This window comes from Symphodus melops (assembly GCF_947650265.1).
Source record: "Symphodus melops genome assembly, chromosome: 20".
Taxonomy (NCBI): Eukaryota; Metazoa; Chordata; class Actinopteri; order Labriformes; family Labridae; genus Symphodus; species Symphodus melops.
The window spans coordinates 2044612-2063730 of NC_136710.1; the positions used below are offsets into that span (position 1 = coordinate 2044612).

Sequence of the window (19119 nt, forward strand, 5' to 3'; positions counted from 1 at the left end):
AGAAGAAGACATTCCTTTTGGGTGATGCAGAGTTTCAATAAACACAAGAACAAAACAGGCAACTGTAGTGACTGATTGGTAAATTGAGGATTGTGGAGGTAATATAGTATTTAAAAGAAAAGGAAAGACCCAACAAGGGTTAAAGTGAAGGGATGAGAAGTGACACTAGCATAGATAAAAGCTATGTGATAATTCTTCTTCTGTAGAAAATCTGAAGTAATTTACAAAATCGTAATTATTGAATTCCTGCGAAATTTGGTTAGACATGAGGACAGGGTTGGTGCTGGATGTATTTCCCTCACCTGGTGGTCCACCCGGTCCTTGGTTTCCAGGAGATCCGGGTCGACCAGTTATACCACCAGTCGGATCGCCTGGGGGTCCTGGAGGGCCTGGAATACCAGAAAGACCATCAACACCACGTTCTCCCTTCCGTCCAGGAACACCAGAGCGGCCATCACCACCTGAAAAAAAAAGAGAGTTAAATACAGATTTTACTGATGACGTTTTACTTAGTTAAAACAAGCAATTATACTAGCCCTATGAGTCTCTCTGTCTCACCAGGGAATCCAGGTCCTCCAGGGGTCCCCGGCTGGCCCTTGTCTCCTGGTATACCAGGCAAACCATCCCGTCCTGAAGCTCCAGGTGTGGCTCCCAGCACCTCTCCGGGCTGGCCCTTGGCTCCAGGACGTCCTGGAACTCCATCCTTTCCCCGGGCTCCGTCAAAAACTTGTCCTGGAGCACCAGGAAGTCCAGGATCTCCTCTGGGCCCTGGAAAACCTGCATTGAGACACAATAAATGGTGACTTCTTTTTCACTTGTTACGATACATGCTACAATACACTTTGTTGTACTCCTGAGGAAATCTGTCTTTGATTCAAAGAGTTTCATACTTGGTTGTCATGGCTTCACTGTAATGTAAATACCCTTTTACTATATGGAGAACTGCAATAGGCTACAATGGAAGTCACCTTGAGGTCCGGGTTGGCCACCAAAACCAGGGTCTCCTCTTTCTCCTTTAGGGCCGTCAAACCCTGGACGTCCAGTGCCTCCTGGGAAACCTGGCTGCCCTTTTGGGCCTGACAGATGCATACAAAAATTACTTCAAAAGGACTGATTAATGGGCATTTAAAGGAGACGAACATGGAGTAGTGAGTTGTCTCATTTCATATGAAGTAGATGATTTCCTTTTTTGTCAAAGTGCTTAATATGAGTGTTGCTCTGTTTGTATGAACAGACCTAGGAAAAAGGGTATAGAGAAAATGTACCTGGTCTTCCTGGAATACCAGGATAACCGGGGTCTCCATCCTCACCAGGAACAGTGCAAGGCAGCACTTGGCCTGGTAGCAGTCATAAACAGGTTAGAGATCACACTTATGTCAAGATACTTACAAACTGAAACTACATGTACTCACAATAGAAAAACATTTACTATTTGTTCCTGTTTTTAAAGTAACTTTTTTTTACTCAGTCTTGCCTCAGCTTCAGACTACCCGGATTCTGTGCTCTGGATTCTGGACCACCACCGATTGGCTAGGGTTTAAACAATACTTATGTTCTTGGTCTTGTATCGGCCTCGATTCTCAAATACCTCGGTCTTGTCATGGGTCTCAGAGCACTCTGGTCTTGGGTATGTCTTGGTCCCAGTAAGTCTTGACTACAACACTACTAGAAGCCATATGAACTGGATGTTGGAACCAAGCCTAGCAGGCTACTGATACATCTGAAGTTTCAATAGTGTAGGGTCAAAGTAATTTTGGTCTGAACCATGGAAAATCAAGACCCAACCTAAGGTTCAATAGCAATTTGCGTTTCCTAAATCATATGGCAATGCCAGACTTACATTTTGCAGTGCTTGACATAGACTTATTGGAGTTGTCATTAACTCTAAACATAACCATCCGTGATTGAGCATCTAAACTGGAGTTCTTGATGTTTGAAGAATGGTATTTGGTCCAGGTCTGAAATGCACAGATAACATGCTAACCTACTTTAAGCTAGCACAGTACCACTTACTGTCTCAAAAATGTTCAGCAATAATGGAAATACTACACACAACATTTCTTTATCTCATATGAACAATTCCAACCATCACCCAGTAGAAATGTTCATGAATGTTTTTTGCAACTTTTGATTGTCTTTCGCCTCCATTCATGCTTTAAATACTTTCAAATAAAATACTTGCACTTTTGTTAATTTGTGTTTAATCATGATGATGATTATGTGTTGTAGATTTAATGTTGTTAGTAGCAAATTCATCACAATCAATGGCAGTTCCAAAAAGTAACACAATAAATTGACTTACATTTCAGAACAGCAAAACGTTGTGAATTCAGTTTTGTTTGGGACAGGTTATACTTTTACAATTGGCCCCTCCCCATACCCCAACCCTTATTGGTTAAAAGCACTTAGCAGAGGCAGGGCTTGAAAACATGCGCCAGGTTTCAGCAGCTTTGATTGGAGGAAGAGATGAGCTGTGGCTGTCCAATAACAGGGTAAAATAATGTCCATGTTGATGTCCCTGAAACTTGACTGTAAATCATCGACTGACTCTGCCAGAGTGGAATCCCTGAGATGCAGGGAGCAAGTGGCTTCCATCGGCTCCATCATGAACAAATGATTCACAGCAAGTTTTCAGAATGCTAAAGACTACATATCCCAGAAATCAAGTGTTTGAGCTGTGAGTCAGCTGAGCCATTAAAGATTCCACTTTTATTCTTAGTCCAGGGAACATATCTCTTTCTTTTAAGTCACTGGAGACTTTCCTTTGACTTACAGTAACTGTGTTCACACTGCAAACAAAGGATCCACTTACACTGCATCAGAGGACATTGACCTTTGCAGGGCTGGTTGCCTGGTTTAATAAATTAGAACAAAAACCAATGGTATACCTGCTGCAATTCTTTCCACCATAAAGTCTGACATATTGTGTTGATTGTATGTTGAGAAAGACAAACTATTAACTCCTTGCTTGGATCCAGATCTGCCAGAAACTAAATAGGTTCTTCCCTAGCCAACTAAGGACCCTTTGACCAAGTTTCATACAAAGTGAGCCATTTTCTTTAATGTTGAAAACTGTATGTCTTAACCCCTAGCCAACAAGCCCAAGTTGGGCCAAAATGGGAGGCCCATAAGCTGATATTTGAACCCATCAGGGACACCCAACTAGAGTCTAACTAATCTAGTCCTCAGTTTTATAGAGTAACAACTTGGTTTAGCCAAAATTGGAAAAGGAATGCCATTGATAAGCCAATACAGACTCTAGCCTTGATTATAAATGTAGCCCATCCTGAATCATTTGTGTACAATAACTGTGTTCTGTCTAAATATTCTTCTGAATAGCCCACCATAGTAATTACAGGTCATGGTTGGTTGGTATTCAACCAACTTTAAATACCGCACTTGTCTTTGGCCTATGCGTGCCCAGCTTAGACAAGGAAAAAATGTCATATAATAAAACCCACTTAAAATAGTTTACATACAACAAGCTTAGATCCAAAAAAAGAACCAGGTTTTCACAAACGTTTGTTGTCAATTTAGTTATATTGCAGCTTGATAGGTCATGTTGTTTGCAATGTGAACACATACACCATGTTAAAACTGTATTAACTGGATAAAGCTGGATAAACCCCAAGTAGTACTGTTTGTTCCAAGCTAATGATGTCCCTTAAGTCAGTTCCAAATAGGAACATAAACAAATCTTGCCTCTAGTTGGTAAACTGTCCCATAAACTTTCGTTTTGGTTTGCTCGAGGGGTTCTGTATATTCCATTGATCCACCAGTGGCTACATTGCCTTAAACTAAAACGATATATTCTGTCCTTGTTACTCTGGCTGGTGGATAAAAAGTTAGTTACCCACCCGTTCCCTCTCCGGCGTCATTAACCCCTCCACAGCCGGTTTCACCTGGACAGATACACATGCACAGGGAAGATTATAGAGGTGGAGGGATGGATGGAGTAAGAGAGAGTAGAGATAGAACAAGAGCGAGAGAGAGAGATGGAGAGAGAGAGGTAGAAGATGGCAGCATACAAAGCCAATCAGGGTCATTTGCATGCGCCAGTAAAGCAATTAAAATGTTTTATCGTCAAATAAATCAGCAAACAGTTCCATTCAATTAACTCAAGGCTCATTCAGTTAAGGCAAAAGCAAAATAAAATTCTTATGTCAATGTAAATATTGCTTAAAATAAGGTTATTCCACCCAATGAGGAGAGAGAAGAGATGCAATGTAACAAACAGTGTAAAGCTAAGGCTAACAGTGGAATCCACTCTCATTTCTACCAGCTCATCTGAGTGCAATAACCTTCGAAATTAGAGCAAAATGAATCATTCGTTTAGCATTAGCATAATGGTTTGAGAGCACACATTCATACTGAAGATGAGTGGCCAGCTGGACTTTGTGTCATTTAGTCTCAGAGAAGAAGGAAGAAACCGTCTCTGAGACTAAAGAAGCACAGTTGCTGTTGCAGAATCGGCATTAAAATGTCATCATTGTGCGGCAATCATCTAACAAAAGCAGTTCATGGATTATAGATTATTGGCTGCAGAGGAAGTGTATAAGCACATTAATGGAGACCATTAATCTTGTAGTTAACAGTATGCTGCTGCAGCGGAGGCATGAAGGGCAGGAAGCAAAATCTAACAAGAAACACGTTGTCCCTTGAGCTCTGGAAAAGTCTGGCTTCTTGAGCTCAGGCACGTGGACCAGGTTTGTTCCCTAAGAATGTCTGCTGGTTGGTTGAGGGTTTTAGGATGGGGTTGTTATGGTAACTACAGTACAAAGTGGATAGAAGGTGATTGGATGGGATGGATGTTTCAACGTGGTTTCCCCCTGTGGGGGGAAATATGACGTCCACAAACACACACTTTCTTTCTTGCTTATACACTCTCTCTCAAAATCACACACAAACACAAATACACCAAACACTGTCTTTCCTCTTCTTTGGCTCCTGTTCTTTCCTCCCCGTCATCACTTACCTCTTGGTCCAGGTAAACCTGGTTGTCCTGGTAACCCAGGTATACCAGGATCTCCGTCAGCTCCACGGAAGCCTGGTGTTCCAACGTAGCCAACACCAGGCTCACCGGGACCACCAGGACGACCCTTGGCACCTGGGTATCCTGAGAAACCTTTCTCTCCGACTGTTCCAAAGCCAGCATCACCCTTGAGACAAGAAGAGAAGAAAGAAGGAAATGCTTCAAAATCTTCATTGGTACATCTTTAAGATATTTAATTGTGGTCGGTCTGGTAACTCACTGGGGCTCCAGGGGCTCCAGGAAAGCCAGGAAGTCCATCTCTGCCGGGTTTTCCAGTTTCACCTGTAGGTCCTCTGGGTCCAGGAGTTCCAAGCTCTCCCTTTACCCCCAAACCCAGGCTGGGGTAGAAAGATGCCCCCTTCTCTCCCTTACGCCCAAAGTATCCAGTTTCCCCAGCACGACCCTGTGGTAGGACAGGAATGATGGATTTTTACGAAACTTTTATCCCCTTGGAGAAGAAGAAAGCCATCAACAACATCATGAAATTTTTATTAAAGTCAAAATTTCTACTTACTGGAGGTCCTTGAACACCTCCAAAGCCAGGAGAGCCAGGGTCACCAGATTCACCCTTTCGACCAGGAAACCCAGGGCTGCCGTTGCTTCCTGGCGCTCCAGGCAACCCAGGTAACCCAGAGGTGCCTCCACCGAGGCAGGCGCAGTCGCCAGGATCACCTGGAGGAGCAGAGTACAACACAGAAGGCAGAGAGTGGAAAGGAAAAGGATTGAAAAAAGTGAAGAAGGAGATCAAGGACAAATCAGGACAAAATGTTGTGGTTGTGTAAGTGTACCTCTGAAGCCTTTGTATCCTGTGTTACCAGGCTCTCCTCTGGGGCCAGGTGTCCCAGGCTGTCCGGGGTAACTGGGTAAACCACCGGGAGAACCTGCAAGCACACACACACAACAGACACCAGTTAGATCATTTAGAGACTTAAAATTACAAATTAGCCACAAAGTATCCAGGATCTTTTAAGATCCCACACTATATCAACTTCAGTTCAGTTGCACAACCTACTTTTAGATGTAAAACCAACAGGCATTTTCGGACCAAGGGATATTTTTCTAATGTGCTATGAACAGAGGACACACTCCTTGATTTTGCATTTGTGCTGTTACACCTGAAAAACATTTAGTGAATGAAATGCAGTTAGATGGACTTTTTTTTACCCCTACTTCAGAGCTGTTGTACCACCAATACTAACGACTGATTGAGTGACATATTGTACCACGATTGGTCAAGAAGCCTTCTGAAAGCTGTGAAAGAACTGGGACCTGACTTTTATATATATATATTTACAGTGTATGTATGATATAGACATAGCAGGTGCATGGCGTAAGGCCCACTTCAACTCTTCTACTTCTTCTGTTGCTAGATTTACAGAAACCTGTTTTTTTAAATCGGGGATGTCCCTGAGACAACGTCCATGTTTGATACATTCTATGGTTTTTAACAGCTCGTACCGTTAGCTTTAAATATTGACCAAAAATGGACAAAAGGGCCAACATCTTCATCCTTATACTTTTTTCCAAATTGATTTACAAGAATCAACAAATATATTCAGGTAAGATCAAACAAGAGAACACTTTAGCTAGCTTATGTTAGCATTCTGCCACTTCCTAGCTAATTTCAGACATGGATAAGTTACCGTGATACAAATGGAAAGATTTGAATTCCTGAATAACAGTAATGTAAGCTACACTGTAAACGGTGTTGGGTAGCTAATATTAGCTAATGACTAACACTAGCTAATAGGTACTGATTGAAATGAACTATTTACACTTAAAGTATGTCTCAATGTCTCTCCAGATTGCTTCAGCTCTGCTTGCTAATCAATTGGAAAGCATATGATCGCAGCATCTAAGCTTATCACCTTGAGGGGGAAGTCAATGGGACAAATGTGAATTGAAATACCATTGATGGCACTTAGTTTCTCTCCAAACTCTTTGATCCGAAAACGCTTGATGGATATCTTTGAAGATCCTTATTTTTTTTTTTTTTTTTTTTTTTTTTTAACAATAACATGCTCTTAAACACAACTATTTATATAAGCAGCACAGTGTAGCTTCATAGTGTAAAAACATGATTAGTCCCTTTGGTCAGCTTGTAATATGAAAGAGTTCAGCTGCTTTTGCAAGATGACAGATGCTCACTTGAGTTAAAAGCATAAACTTTTTTATATTTTACAAGAATATAAAACAGTATTGCACTTCAGTGATTTTACATGGACAATAATGGCTATAAACTACTTGGCCAAGCAGCATGCATAGGTTCTCTAGTTTTGGCTAAACACAAAGGAAAGAAAATGGTAAAAAGAGACAGTCATATTATGTTTTTGAATGCAGTGAATATGGTGTATTCTCTATTCTGTAACCTTTAGTAGGAACAGAATCTCAGGTAAAGGTAAAGTCATAAGATACTGAAAAGATTACATTTAAACATTTTTGTTTGTCTCCTTTTGGTCTTCTTTGTTTTAAGTGTAAGTGCCCTCAAAGCACATAAAAAAAAAATCCCTGCTGCCATGCATTACATCCATGTAAAATCAGTGAACTAGCAGGCGACACCTTGTGGCCAAAGATGAGAAAAGCAGCTTGGAGTAGAGAGAGCCTCCTATCCAAGTCTGAAGCCTGTAAAAGCTCTTCTCAGCGATACTTACCACCACACCCTCAGTAGCGTTTATAAAAGCATTTTGGCAGTAGTATAATGCCTGCTGAAAGTTTTGTTTGCTGAATTTGATTGGTTGGCAGGCTGAATATTGCCATGGCAATCATAGCAATATGGCTGCCTTTGGAATACCTGCCTTTGGGCCTGGGGGACACCTCAGGATAGATGATGCATGGACCAACAGCAAGGCCTTGGAGAACAGTTACATCAGTCAACCACTTGGTTTTTTAGCTCTGTATGATAAACTAGCTTATAACTAGTAAAATAATTTCATTTTATAATTACAAATTCCTGAATGCCAAGTGCAGCTTTGGAGGATAACGATTCTTCATAGAGGACTTTCTTATTTTCCATAATTTTAGTTACAATAAGTATTATTATTTTAGCTCCTTTAATGAATGCTGTACACTCTGTACACTGTGATCTCTCAAAGACAAATAAAAAGCAGACAACATTCACAACTGTTTAGATTCTATAGGTCTTATCAGCCAAGTAACTCAGACGTTTCATTTCTGGAATAATTTGTTAGCGAATGTCCCAAACTAGCCAACCAAAAGACCGTACTAGTTTTTCCATCTTCCATATAAACCCTTTTATTCCATATAAACCCTTTCATTCCATATAAACCCTTTTCATGACCAACTGTGAAGGGGGAACCATACAACTTTTGTTAGCCGATTCTATGTGAACATACTGGTAGGACCCTGAGGTCCAGGAGGGCCAGGAGGTCCTGGAAGTCCTGGGGAACCGGGGAGTCCTTCTGCGCCATAACCAGGTATACCTTGGCCACCTTTCTCTCCTTTTGGACCTGGGGTCCCGGGGAAACCTGGACCTCCAGGAAGACCTGAGAGGAGGACATTGATAAAAGTGACGTTTAGTTTTGAATAAGGTTCCATCCTTGAGGACTGAGATTTGTTCCGTTTATTGATCTAACTTTGGGTCCCCAAACTACATATATTACCTGATCCAAAACCACCAATTCCAGGTTGGCCTGGTGGTCCGGGGAATCCTGGGGGTCCCTGGTCACCACGGCTTCCTGGCGAGCCATTGTAACCTGGAGTACCTGGTTCTCCTGCAGCCAAGAACCGAAGAAAGGTAGATTCAGGAAACTCTTGCATATTAAACACTAAACTTACAGGTGACCCATAGTTGATCCACCAACATATTGGTCTTATTCAATGCTTTACCTTGAACAGAGGTGCCAATTTCACTAACATAAGCAGGAGGTCCCGGTAGTCCTGGTTCTCCCTGGTCACCCTAAAAGTGTCATGTAATACAGTTACTAACACATGTATTTTGTATGTAGTATTGAGCTTGGACTAGTAAGCGTACCAACATGACATTCTCTCTGAAACTCTACACATCACCAAAAAGGGCTAAGTAGCAATGAAGCACATTCACCTTGGGTCCGATGTATCCGGGTTGGCCTGGGAATCCTGGAGTACCTCTTAATCCCTGTTACATGGAAAAAAGGTTGAGTTGACTGTGCAAATGACCGCTTTTAAACTTCTGTATTAAAATACAACAAACGGAAGGCAGACGGCTGTTTGTAGGATATAGTGAAATATATTATGGTAGCAGTATTATGAAGGTCTACCTGTTGTCCTGTAGCACCAGGAGGTCCATTAAAACCAGGAGGACCCTGTGAAGTTAAACCGATGACATCCACCACAGAGGAACAGGTAAAGGAAAGATGAGAGACAACAACTGATATGGTTCTGAATACAACAGAGTAAGATATCATTCCTGGGTATCTCTACTATGTTGATTGGTAAAGATTCATAAAACATGGCATATTTGGGCTTACTCTTGCTCCAGGGTAACCTGGAATGCCTTTCTCTCCAAGTTCACCACGATAGCCAAAAGGTCCCTAAAAAAAACAACAAGCGAACCAGAAGGTTTAACTATGCTCCTGTTAACCCAAGATCTCAATCAATAAGGTTCATAAATATCCAAAGTACAAAAGAAATGCTTACAGGTCGACCAGGACCACCAGAGTATCCTCTAACGCCCTTTCGGCCGGCTTCGCCCTTAAAAAAACAAAAACAAAAATAAAAACGGAAGAAAAATCAGAGGTAAACTTTGCAGGGACAATAATGAGAACAATTTAGTGAATAGATGAACCTTCATTTCTTGAATTTGACTTTCACCTTTTAAGCACATAAACTTACCTTTGTGAACTATGCAACGGCATAGACTAGCAAAAATGGGTATTGACTGAAATCAAGTATTGAGGATTTCAAAAATGTTCCTCTCCATGGGAAGCAACAACACGGTAGAGTGACTTCTTTTGTGTCGGCATCAAGACACTGCAAGCTTGGAGTCCATTACATACCATCCAATTATTCATATGTAAATCGTTTCCTATTTTCCGGACAGTCACTGCATTTTGTGTATTCCAACATTTTTAAGCTCCACTGGACCGCAAGACATTCTTCTCAAGTCTGTCTAGTAGACAGAGCGGGAAATCTAAAGATTTAGCAGTTTAGCTGAATCCATCTTATAATCTATTTTACCGTTTTAATTGAACTACTGAGCACGATCTGAAGACATTGGAACTTCTTTGCTCTGCCAACTTGAAAGAGTGTCGGCCTTTCTGCTCTCCATTTCAACGTCAATTATTATAAGAACTGCGATTTCCAACAAACCTGCATTCCTTTGTCTCCTTTGGGAAAACCCACAAACTCCACTATGCCATTGACCATTGGTTGTCCGGGGTCACCAGGCATGCCCACGTCACCCTGGATTATGTAACCGAGGAAGAGAGAAGTCTTTACTCTGTTCGTTGGGCGTTGCGAAGAGGGCGAAAGAAGGAAAGGCGGGATCGCCAGCAGAAAAACTACAGGGGGTTGTAGGGGAACGTAGAGATGGAAGATAGTAAGGGACTGGAGGACGCCTTCCATGTGAGCTTGGATTAAGCCACTGAAGGGGCTTTGGCCCCAGAGGAGGGGAGAGGAACTTTTGGGTTGATGACGAGAGGTTGTTCTTGGTATACCCACAACTTTTTCAAAAAGGTCCAAGAATCTTTGGAGGCAGAAAGATACGTTTCACATCGAAGACTAATTACTCTGAGTTTCGGAAGCTTTTCATCTTTTTTTTGTGATTTAGGGATTCTTAGACATATGTCCAACTCCACCGACTGCCGTATATCCCTGATATGGTGATTTCGGGAGTTTCAAAACCCTAACTTTTTTGATACAGCTATTTTCAGGATTGACTTTGTAGAAGACTGTAAGACGTTCAGGAGTCTACGTCTCACATTCAGTAACTATGGAAACAATGTATGACCAAGACAAGAAACTTAAAGGAAATGAATGGAAAATTCTGATGGGCAGTGGGACCAACCTCTCCTCGGCCTCTATCCAAAGTCTCCTTCTTTGACTCCTCAATTTCAAGCGTTTCTCTTCAACATGGCTGTAAAGTTTGCTGCAATCACTGCACCTCTTCCTAATTTCACTTTTAGTTTTTGATTAACAGCCTACTGACCTTCTTTTCCCCACTTTCATATTGAGACCCCACCACATCCATGTGACCGTGTGTGTGTGTGTGTGTTGTGTTTGAGAAGCGTTACAGCCACTGCTCCTAGCCTTCCCTTGCAGTGTTACCTTGTCTCCTTTGTAGATAGTGAGAGTTTGTTCGCTTGTTAATGACCCGTCGCCGGGAGTACCACTGGGTCCAGGAAGACCCACGTCGCCCTGGAGTCCGAAATACACATAAAAAACATTAGCCAATCATTTGTGTTGGAGGGAGGGGCGGAGAGAAGCATGAAGATACAGATGAGGAAATAAGAGGTCAAAAGAAGTAGATATGCTGTACGTGATTTTAGAGGAGGAAAAAGGAGTGAGCAAAATTGGGGGAAAAAAAAGTTGAGTGTTGAAAAAATAAGCAAGAAGAAGACAGAAAAACATGGAAATAAACTACATGGCCAAAACTATGTACCAATAAAATGCTGAGATTTAAATGATCAAAAGTCATAATAGCCTCTATTGGGGAAGCTGTCATGATAAAGCAAAAGTGCCTCAAGTTTGTTTTTATTTACCTTCAACTACACTCAGAACTTGGAGAATTTGCTTTTGCATTGGTGGCACCCGGAAAGAGAAACTCCACGGCTTTTACACATGAAATCTTTTTACATGTCTAGGAGCACTTTAGCATATGTAAAATAAAAATAAAAGATGCTACCAATACTGGGTACTAAAATCTTTTCATGGCTACACAGAAAGCTGCAGGATGGATATCAGTTGACCTAATGGATGTCCTATGAGTCAGCAGCTTTTGGGGTTTACAGAAAAAAAAGGTAGAGATGGAAAGAAATGAATTGTGGGTAACGTAGGTTCCAGTTTTGACAGAGCTGATGAATATACTTTGAATGAAAAAAGGCTGATAACTTTGGTTCTTTCAATCTTAAAATTTTGTTTTTCCATTGCATTGTCCATGACATTGGTTCTGAACCTGCAGTCTGACCAACTGCACATTTTGACATAAATCATAATGACACACTTCCTGTATAGTTTATGCAAATGAGCAGATATGTAGGCCTCTTCCACTGGGATCTTTTCGTTTCAAAACATACACAAATTAAACAGGAAGTAGGAAGTGCTGCAAATGAATACAACGAGGAGAAAATATGAAGAACAAAACAAAAAGTCAGGGAGAAAGAAAAGACCAGCATAAAGAGAAAAAAGGGAAGCGAGAGCTCGGGGATACTTTTTCTTAGTAAAGTTAATAATCAAATCAATTTGAAGTCATTTTGAGATTTTTCACCATCGCTAACAGAAAACCACATACAGTAGATTATTCGCCTGGCTAACAGTATATCCAGCTGATCTCATATTCAATAATATCCTGAATCTGCCTTGAGTTCAGTGTTGGAGGGTTTTGGTTGAGCATAACATGCATGCAGTGTGTTGAGGAAGATGACTGTTAGTACTGTTGTGTGATTGTTTCAAAACGAGCTGGGTGGGCAGATGGATGGATGGATGGATGGATGGATGGATGGATGGATGGATGGGGTTTGAAGAGTCAAAAGAAAAATGCATTAAACATCCCAAAGGTTCACCATCAGATGCCCGTGAGTTAAAGAGGGGGGTTGTAGTGCAATGTAGGAGAAGTAGGAGCAAGTGATTCCAGCACCCTGTTACAGTTCATAGATCGTCCTCCAGGGTGACAGCTCAGAGATTTAAACATTGAAGTTAGGATTATGTGTTAGGATTATTCTCCTGACGGAAGGACAATTATTCAGCATTCGTTCCGTTTAAGTAGAAAACTTCAATTCAATCTCTGAACTGTCACTCAACAAGTGTTTGATGCCACCGGACAAAATCACTGTTAATATTATTTAAAGGTGATTTTGAATCTCAGAACTACATTTTCATCAATCTTATGTAGTAAATCGGACAAGTGGGTCCTTGAAGAATTAGATTTTGACCCAGAATGAAGCACGGTGAGTGCGTTAGCGACTTGTCTCAGGGGCATGTTTGATTATCCGAAAGAACAAACCAGACTGAATCAAATAGAGGTTCATGTTCATTCTTTTTTTATCGTACAGAAAACAGATAAAACATTCCAGGAGGGGAAAGGAGGAGGGAGGGGGGGGGGGTGATGCAGGGATGGGTGGGGTTACAGAGGGAAGGAGGGGTTATGAATGAAATATGTTGGACGGAAGACGTGCAAGTTGCCAAGCCACCACCACCACCAGGTCAGATTATGAAAACATGCACAGTATTATGTCCAACCAATCCATTCAAAGAAACAAGGTATTAAAGGAGGCGTGCAAAACACACATAAATACACGCTCATGTGCACACACACACATATGTGGGACACGGCTAGCGCCCTCTACGTCGGCTGTTGTAATGTGCAAGACTAAAGCTAATGTCTCCGAAAATAAAATACAAATATCAACAATATCCCCTTTTTCAAGATGGACAAATTGTGTTAAAGGGATTTTTAATTGTAGCTAAATCTTAGCACAAAGACTAAAATAATGTCCTGAGTGTCCTGCTTGTTTTCTAGCTACACATAAAGGTCAACGACCTTTAAAAACTAATTGTGAACTCTTCAGTTAACGAACCGTACCTTGTCTCCTCTCTCTCCTTGATATCCATCACTACGGCTCCCCTAAAGACAACAAGAGTCAGCAAAAAATATGTATTTGCAGAAACAAACAATAAACATTCAGATATTAAAGTTTTGTATTGGTTCATAGTAGAATATGATGCATGCTGTTTGCTCATTTTTATACATACCATCTGCCCTGGGGGACCAGGAGGACCAGGTGGGCCCTAAAAACAGACGATCATTTTAGAGTTGATTTTATAGATACAAATTCAAAATACAAGAAATATCGGTTTACATACGGGGAAACCATCAGGCCCTCTTGGACCGGTGTATCCAGGCGCACCATCAGGACCTCTGATTCCCTGCGGAGAAAGACGATAATAAGTTAATACATTTTTTAAAAATCTTTCAGGAAGTATCATTTCCAATGATTTTGTCGAGTGGAGAGCGGAGAGACTCAAAAGTCTTACAGGTTGACCGTTGATTCCTGGTGGACCAGGGATGCTCTACATAAAAGGGAGAAAGTAAACGTTAATAGAAAAGAAGGAATGGATTTGACTCGTCGCAACATACAAGACACACGCGTGTGAGGTGAGTTAAGATGAGACTTACGGTGAAGTCGTTTCCTGAGACGAATCGAGGCTCTCCTTTCTGTCCCTTCAGCCCAGAAGGTCCCTGATGGAGGAGCGACCACCATGAGTATCAACTGTATATTCTCTTACAACATCCCTGATATTCAGACCAGTAATAAAAGAGGGAATCGGAGTTCGTCCTTACAGCAAATCCAGGATTTCCAGGTACTCCTATTCCAAAACCGGAATCTCCAGGCTCTCCTCTAGTCCCGTTACAACCGTCCAATCCTGGTGGTCCTCTTCCACCCTCCGGACCAGGGTGACCCTGAAGGGATCAAAAACAAGGGGGCGTGTACTCGTCAAGAACAGGAAGTGAGTGGGGCGATTATTTTTATATCAAAATGTAAAGTTGACTCTGATTTATTGTTTCTGGTTTACTTACATGTACGCCATCGTTTCCTTGGAAACCCGGCACACCCATTGGTCCCTGAATTAGGAAAGAGACAATTGTGTTCATTTAAAATTCAGAATAAATAGCTACACCTTGTGGTGAAAGGGTGTTACTGCTTGATTGCTGCAGACAGTTTGACTTGATATCCTTGAAAAGTTAAAAATCATTTTCACACAACAAAAAATCAATGGATCAATTCACAACCATACAGATATTATTGTATTTTCATCAATCATGTACAGATCTTTAACACCCACTTTGTCTCCTTTAGGGCCAGATGGTCCTTTCAGTCCGATGTGGCCCTTCTCTCCTTTAGGCCCCTGAGGTCCCACAGACCCACGTTGTCCCTCAGCTCCGCTCTGTCCCACCTCCCCGAGAGGCCCAGGACGACCCTGAGAGAGGAGACATGGTTACCTTACAAAGAGGCGTGCGTTTGCTTTAGCGGCCTCCAGTGGTGAGAGCGCAGATTGCAGCCGACAACTGTTTCACCCCCTCCAAAGCTGTACTTCTAAACATGGTTTGTCCATCCTGGGCTAAAAGGCTACACAAAAAAGCTATTGGACATTTTAGTGAATGGATAGACAGCATGTTATTCCCCTTAGGTTTTACATTAATGTGTCACAATTTATGTAAAAAAAATAAATAAATGAACACCTCAGGGTCTGTCCTTAAGACGACACTTTTAATATCGTACGTTACTTTCTGTATCCAATCAAGTATAAAAACATTGTCTTCATTCGCTCCCCTCATTCATCAACATCCTCAATTACACGCCATAATCCACCTGATGGCGGGAGTAATTGAGCCCAGAGACACTTGCAAATAAACTGCCAGCGGGAAGCCATTTTGTCTTTGTGTTGTGGATTTCATTGGTTTGTTTACATGAGACGGGGGGACAAGTCCGGACGGGGGGAAAAAAAAACCCAGCTGTGTTTTTTTTTTGTTCCCCCCTCTTCAATGCTTGAGCTCGCTTCACAATCCAAAATCTCCGAGGGTTGGTGAAGTGCTTTATGCGGGCATGTAGGGGCATGTGGGCTCAGATGGTGGTCTGGAGGAAGAATTGCTACTGTCAAGGACTACTTTTTTTTTTACTTTAATAAAAGTTATTATGGGTCGTTGAATAAAGCCTTGTTTGGAATAGTAATGTACTTGGGATGCACGTTAAAGGGGTAAACTTCCATTTTCAACCACATGAGGGCAGCATAATGACAGAACAACACAAGCTGGTGGGTTTGTGCTGATTTAACTGACTGAATGGTACACACATTCACACTACTGACAACCTGCCATTAGCTTATATTTGCAACAGCATAACAGGGCAGGGAGAGAGGAGACAGATGGAGGGAGGGGGGGGGGGGGGGGGGAGGAGGCAGAGAGACAGGGACAGATGTCTGCGCTCAGGTCAACGGAAAGTCGAGGAAGAATTTGACGAAGTGACACATCGTCACGTTCAAAAAGATCACGCTTCAATATTTCAGGGTTTGTCTTTACTTTTGGGTTAATGGTGCGAGTTGAGCATGAGGATGTTTGTGGGGCTCGTAAATTCATCCATAAAGACGTCACCCTGTAAACTTAATAGGGGAAGTTAAATATTGCCACAGATGTACATTTACAGGTGTATTTAAAATGCTGAGGTGCATGTAAGTGCTTGCATTCGTCTGAACGTAAATTAACTTAGGACGTCCCTTTATGATGCTCTCAGCTTTCAACACCTTTAAATTAGCCCTTAGGTCATCCAATTAAGCTTTCACATTACAAGTGTTCAACCCCACAGAGAGAGAGAGAGAGAGAGAGAGAGAGAGAGAGACAGAGAGAGAGAGAGAGAGAGAGAGACAGAGAGAGAGAGAGAGAGAGAGATGTATGCACACATAAGTCATACGCACAAATGCACACCTTTCATTACACTCATGGTTAAGGTTCACACACCCTTCTATTATCTCCATGCACATACAATAACACACACACACACACACACACACACACACACACACACACACACACACACACACACAATATATATATATACATATATATGTAAGGAAAGTAAGGTAACAGTCTACTCCACACCTGGTTCCATACCTATACGTCTGCTCTGCCTGCAGACACAAAATACTTTACCTTGTGAAATAGCCAATCTTACATCAGGCAGGCGTCATAGAGAAGGTCAAATAGCGGTAATAAAGAATCTTTAGCATGTGTTTTAGGATTACTGGAGTTTATAGCATCAAAGCCATTAAGATTAAAGTGTAAAACCTTGCACAAGATTTCATCTTGTGGCGATTTAAACTTTGTTAAATTCCGTTTGGTTGAAATCTTTAGTAATGACCATATTTAACGCGTGCATTTTAAGCTAACAGTGTGGTTAGCTTGGACGTTGTTGAATGCTAATGATTTCATTTAACTACTGCTAGACGACAGCTGACATTATTAACTTCATACCAACATTACTGACATTACATTACTCCTATGTATCAGCTTTCTGAATCAGACTGCCTTTCTGTGACAGTGATCCCGCATTAGCCTTGACCACAACCACAACGTGAGTGTTAGCTCAGGATGCGGCCCACGTGGCCTCGAGGCATTCAGGTAGCGCTAATGACAGGGCTGCCGGAGCTGTCTGGCCTCGCAGCTCGCACTCACACCTGGTTTCACCTGGGTAAAAATATGCAGAGGTCCCACTTTCTCTCATGTGTCACACCTTTCCACTGTCTCATCCTCCATCACTCCTTGTTTTGAACCGTCATCACCTGGAGCTAGCTTTAGTTCTCCTGCAGCCTGCTCAGGTTTATCTGTGTTTATACACAAATATACTCCAGAAAAAGAGAGTTTGTTAGGTCATCTCGTCAAAAGGCTCCGCCAGTTTTCTTGTATCTACTTTCAAACACTCGGCTGTATGCTCCGTCTGCCTGGTGTTATGTAAAGGTAAGAGGTGAAGTGTGAGTTAAGGTGAAAGACGGTTTGGCGTCCAACTCAAGCTGAATAATCGACGTGTTCTTCCGAACCCGAAATGCGACTTTTCACGCACAGTAAAAAGCGAATACATTTAAAATCTAATCTTCAAGAATCTTATTTATGGTCAGATGGAGGTCAGTGTCAGAGAGTTTAAAGCAGGACTGTTAGATGAGTTCCTTATGGATGAGGCCGTCTCTGTTTATTCCCTAAAATGGCAATGGAATTAAATAATGCAGCCTGCAGACGCAGACATCAGAGAGAAAGAAGAGAGATAAAAGGGAACGGATGAAAGGGGGGGGGGGGGGGGGGGGGGGTGGAACAGCAGTAAAGATAACATAGAAACATCATGTTGTGCTGGCGCAGAGGTGAAAGCGACCACTGGGTGGCGATCTAACCTTTTACACAGGTTGCCGACCTTCAGTGACCTCTGTACTCTTCATATAAGCGAACCATGTGAGTAAAAATAAAGCCTTTAGATTCACCAGTGTACCAGTTTTAATGTTGGAAATTAATTGTGTTTCCTTAAACTGCAAATTTTGACGGCTGAGCTTTTTGATGAAAATGAACTAAAACCCTGCAAGTGTTGTTATTCAAACAAATTATTTAAAGTATAATTAAAAACATAAAGCATTAACTTCATTATTCATGTTTTTTTTTTTCTTCTATTATCTGTGCCAACCCTTTTAAGCTGCAACGATGTCTTTCTGGCCACTAGAGGGCAGAATAACCAGAAAGAAAAGTTTCGTAATATCATGAAGTTGTTTTTTGCTTTGGATTCAACAGCATTAAATGTCACATTTTAAACCACCTGATGAGAACTAATCCAATATTAAAATTCCTTTTATCACTAGTTTGGTCTCCACCAACCGGCTATTCTCGACATTTGAGCACGTAGTAGGTTTTCTTAAAGATAAAGTAACTGACCAAACACTGCATGTACAGTAAAACCAAAACGACGTGCTAAAAGAGGCTAAAAAGCTCTGCAGAGTCTGGTCAGTTTCCAATCCTTGAAATAATTTAAACAAGCAACATATTTCGGTTTTTAGTCACATGGAGACAATTTTTTTTATCAGTGATCAGTCTGGTCCCCCTGCCTGTCGTCTCCCTGAGACCCGTCCCCCTTTGCCAGTTGGCATCCCAGTCTGTTTTCATGCCCGCCTGTCGGGACTCCAGCCGGCTCTTCCAGACCTTCCATCCTCATCACCTTCCAGCAGACTGGTCAGTTTGTAGGCCCAAATCCCCTCCAGCACAAAGAGCACAATGGGGCCTATTCTGGGCCGCTAAGCTCTCTGGACTTACAGCTCCCATCAGGCCGACCTCACTTCCTGACGGAGGAGAGTGCTTGGACAGACAGATTCTAGCCACCATGCGTGTGAAAACCAGTGTGTGTGTG

At 41.9% G+C, this 19119-nt stretch overlaps 1 protein-coding gene across 1 annotated transcript in view; it reads right to left on the reverse strand.

Annotated features, from left to right (window-relative positions):
• col4a6 (collagen, type IV, alpha 6) overlaps positions 1 to 19119 on the reverse strand; it is a 96990-nt gene that overhangs the window by 10999 nt on the left and 66872 nt on the right. The window contains exons 5-29 of the mRNA XM_079371039.1: positions 15032 to 15166; positions 14766 to 14810; positions 14529 to 14648; positions 14364 to 14426; positions 14222 to 14257; positions 14051 to 14113; positions 13940 to 13975; positions 13770 to 13811; positions 11297 to 11386; positions 9668 to 9721; positions 9499 to 9561; positions 9289 to 9333; positions 9093 to 9146; positions 8879 to 8948; positions 8653 to 8763; positions 8386 to 8535; positions 5821 to 5913; positions 5547 to 5704; positions 5253 to 5435; positions 4976 to 5159; positions 3858 to 3902; positions 1266 to 1337; positions 969 to 1076; positions 559 to 777; positions 303 to 461 (exon numbers count right to left, since the gene is read on the reverse strand). Coding sequence (XP_079227165.1) covers positions 303 to 461; positions 559 to 777; positions 969 to 1076; positions 1266 to 1337; positions 3858 to 3902; positions 4976 to 5159; positions 5253 to 5435; positions 5547 to 5704; positions 5821 to 5913; positions 8386 to 8535; positions 8653 to 8763; positions 8879 to 8948; positions 9093 to 9146; positions 9289 to 9333; positions 9499 to 9561; positions 9668 to 9721; positions 11297 to 11386; positions 13770 to 13811; positions 13940 to 13975; positions 14051 to 14113; positions 14222 to 14257; positions 14364 to 14426; positions 14529 to 14648; positions 14766 to 14810; positions 15032 to 15166 — 2398 coding nt within the window. The remainder of the gene's footprint in view (positions 1 to 302; positions 462 to 558; positions 778 to 968; positions 1077 to 1265; positions 1338 to 3857; positions 3903 to 4975; positions 5160 to 5252; positions 5436 to 5546; positions 5705 to 5820; positions 5914 to 8385; positions 8536 to 8652; positions 8764 to 8878; positions 8949 to 9092; positions 9147 to 9288; positions 9334 to 9498; positions 9562 to 9667; positions 9722 to 11296; positions 11387 to 13769; positions 13812 to 13939; positions 13976 to 14050; positions 14114 to 14221; positions 14258 to 14363; positions 14427 to 14528; positions 14649 to 14765; positions 14811 to 15031; positions 15167 to 19119) is intronic.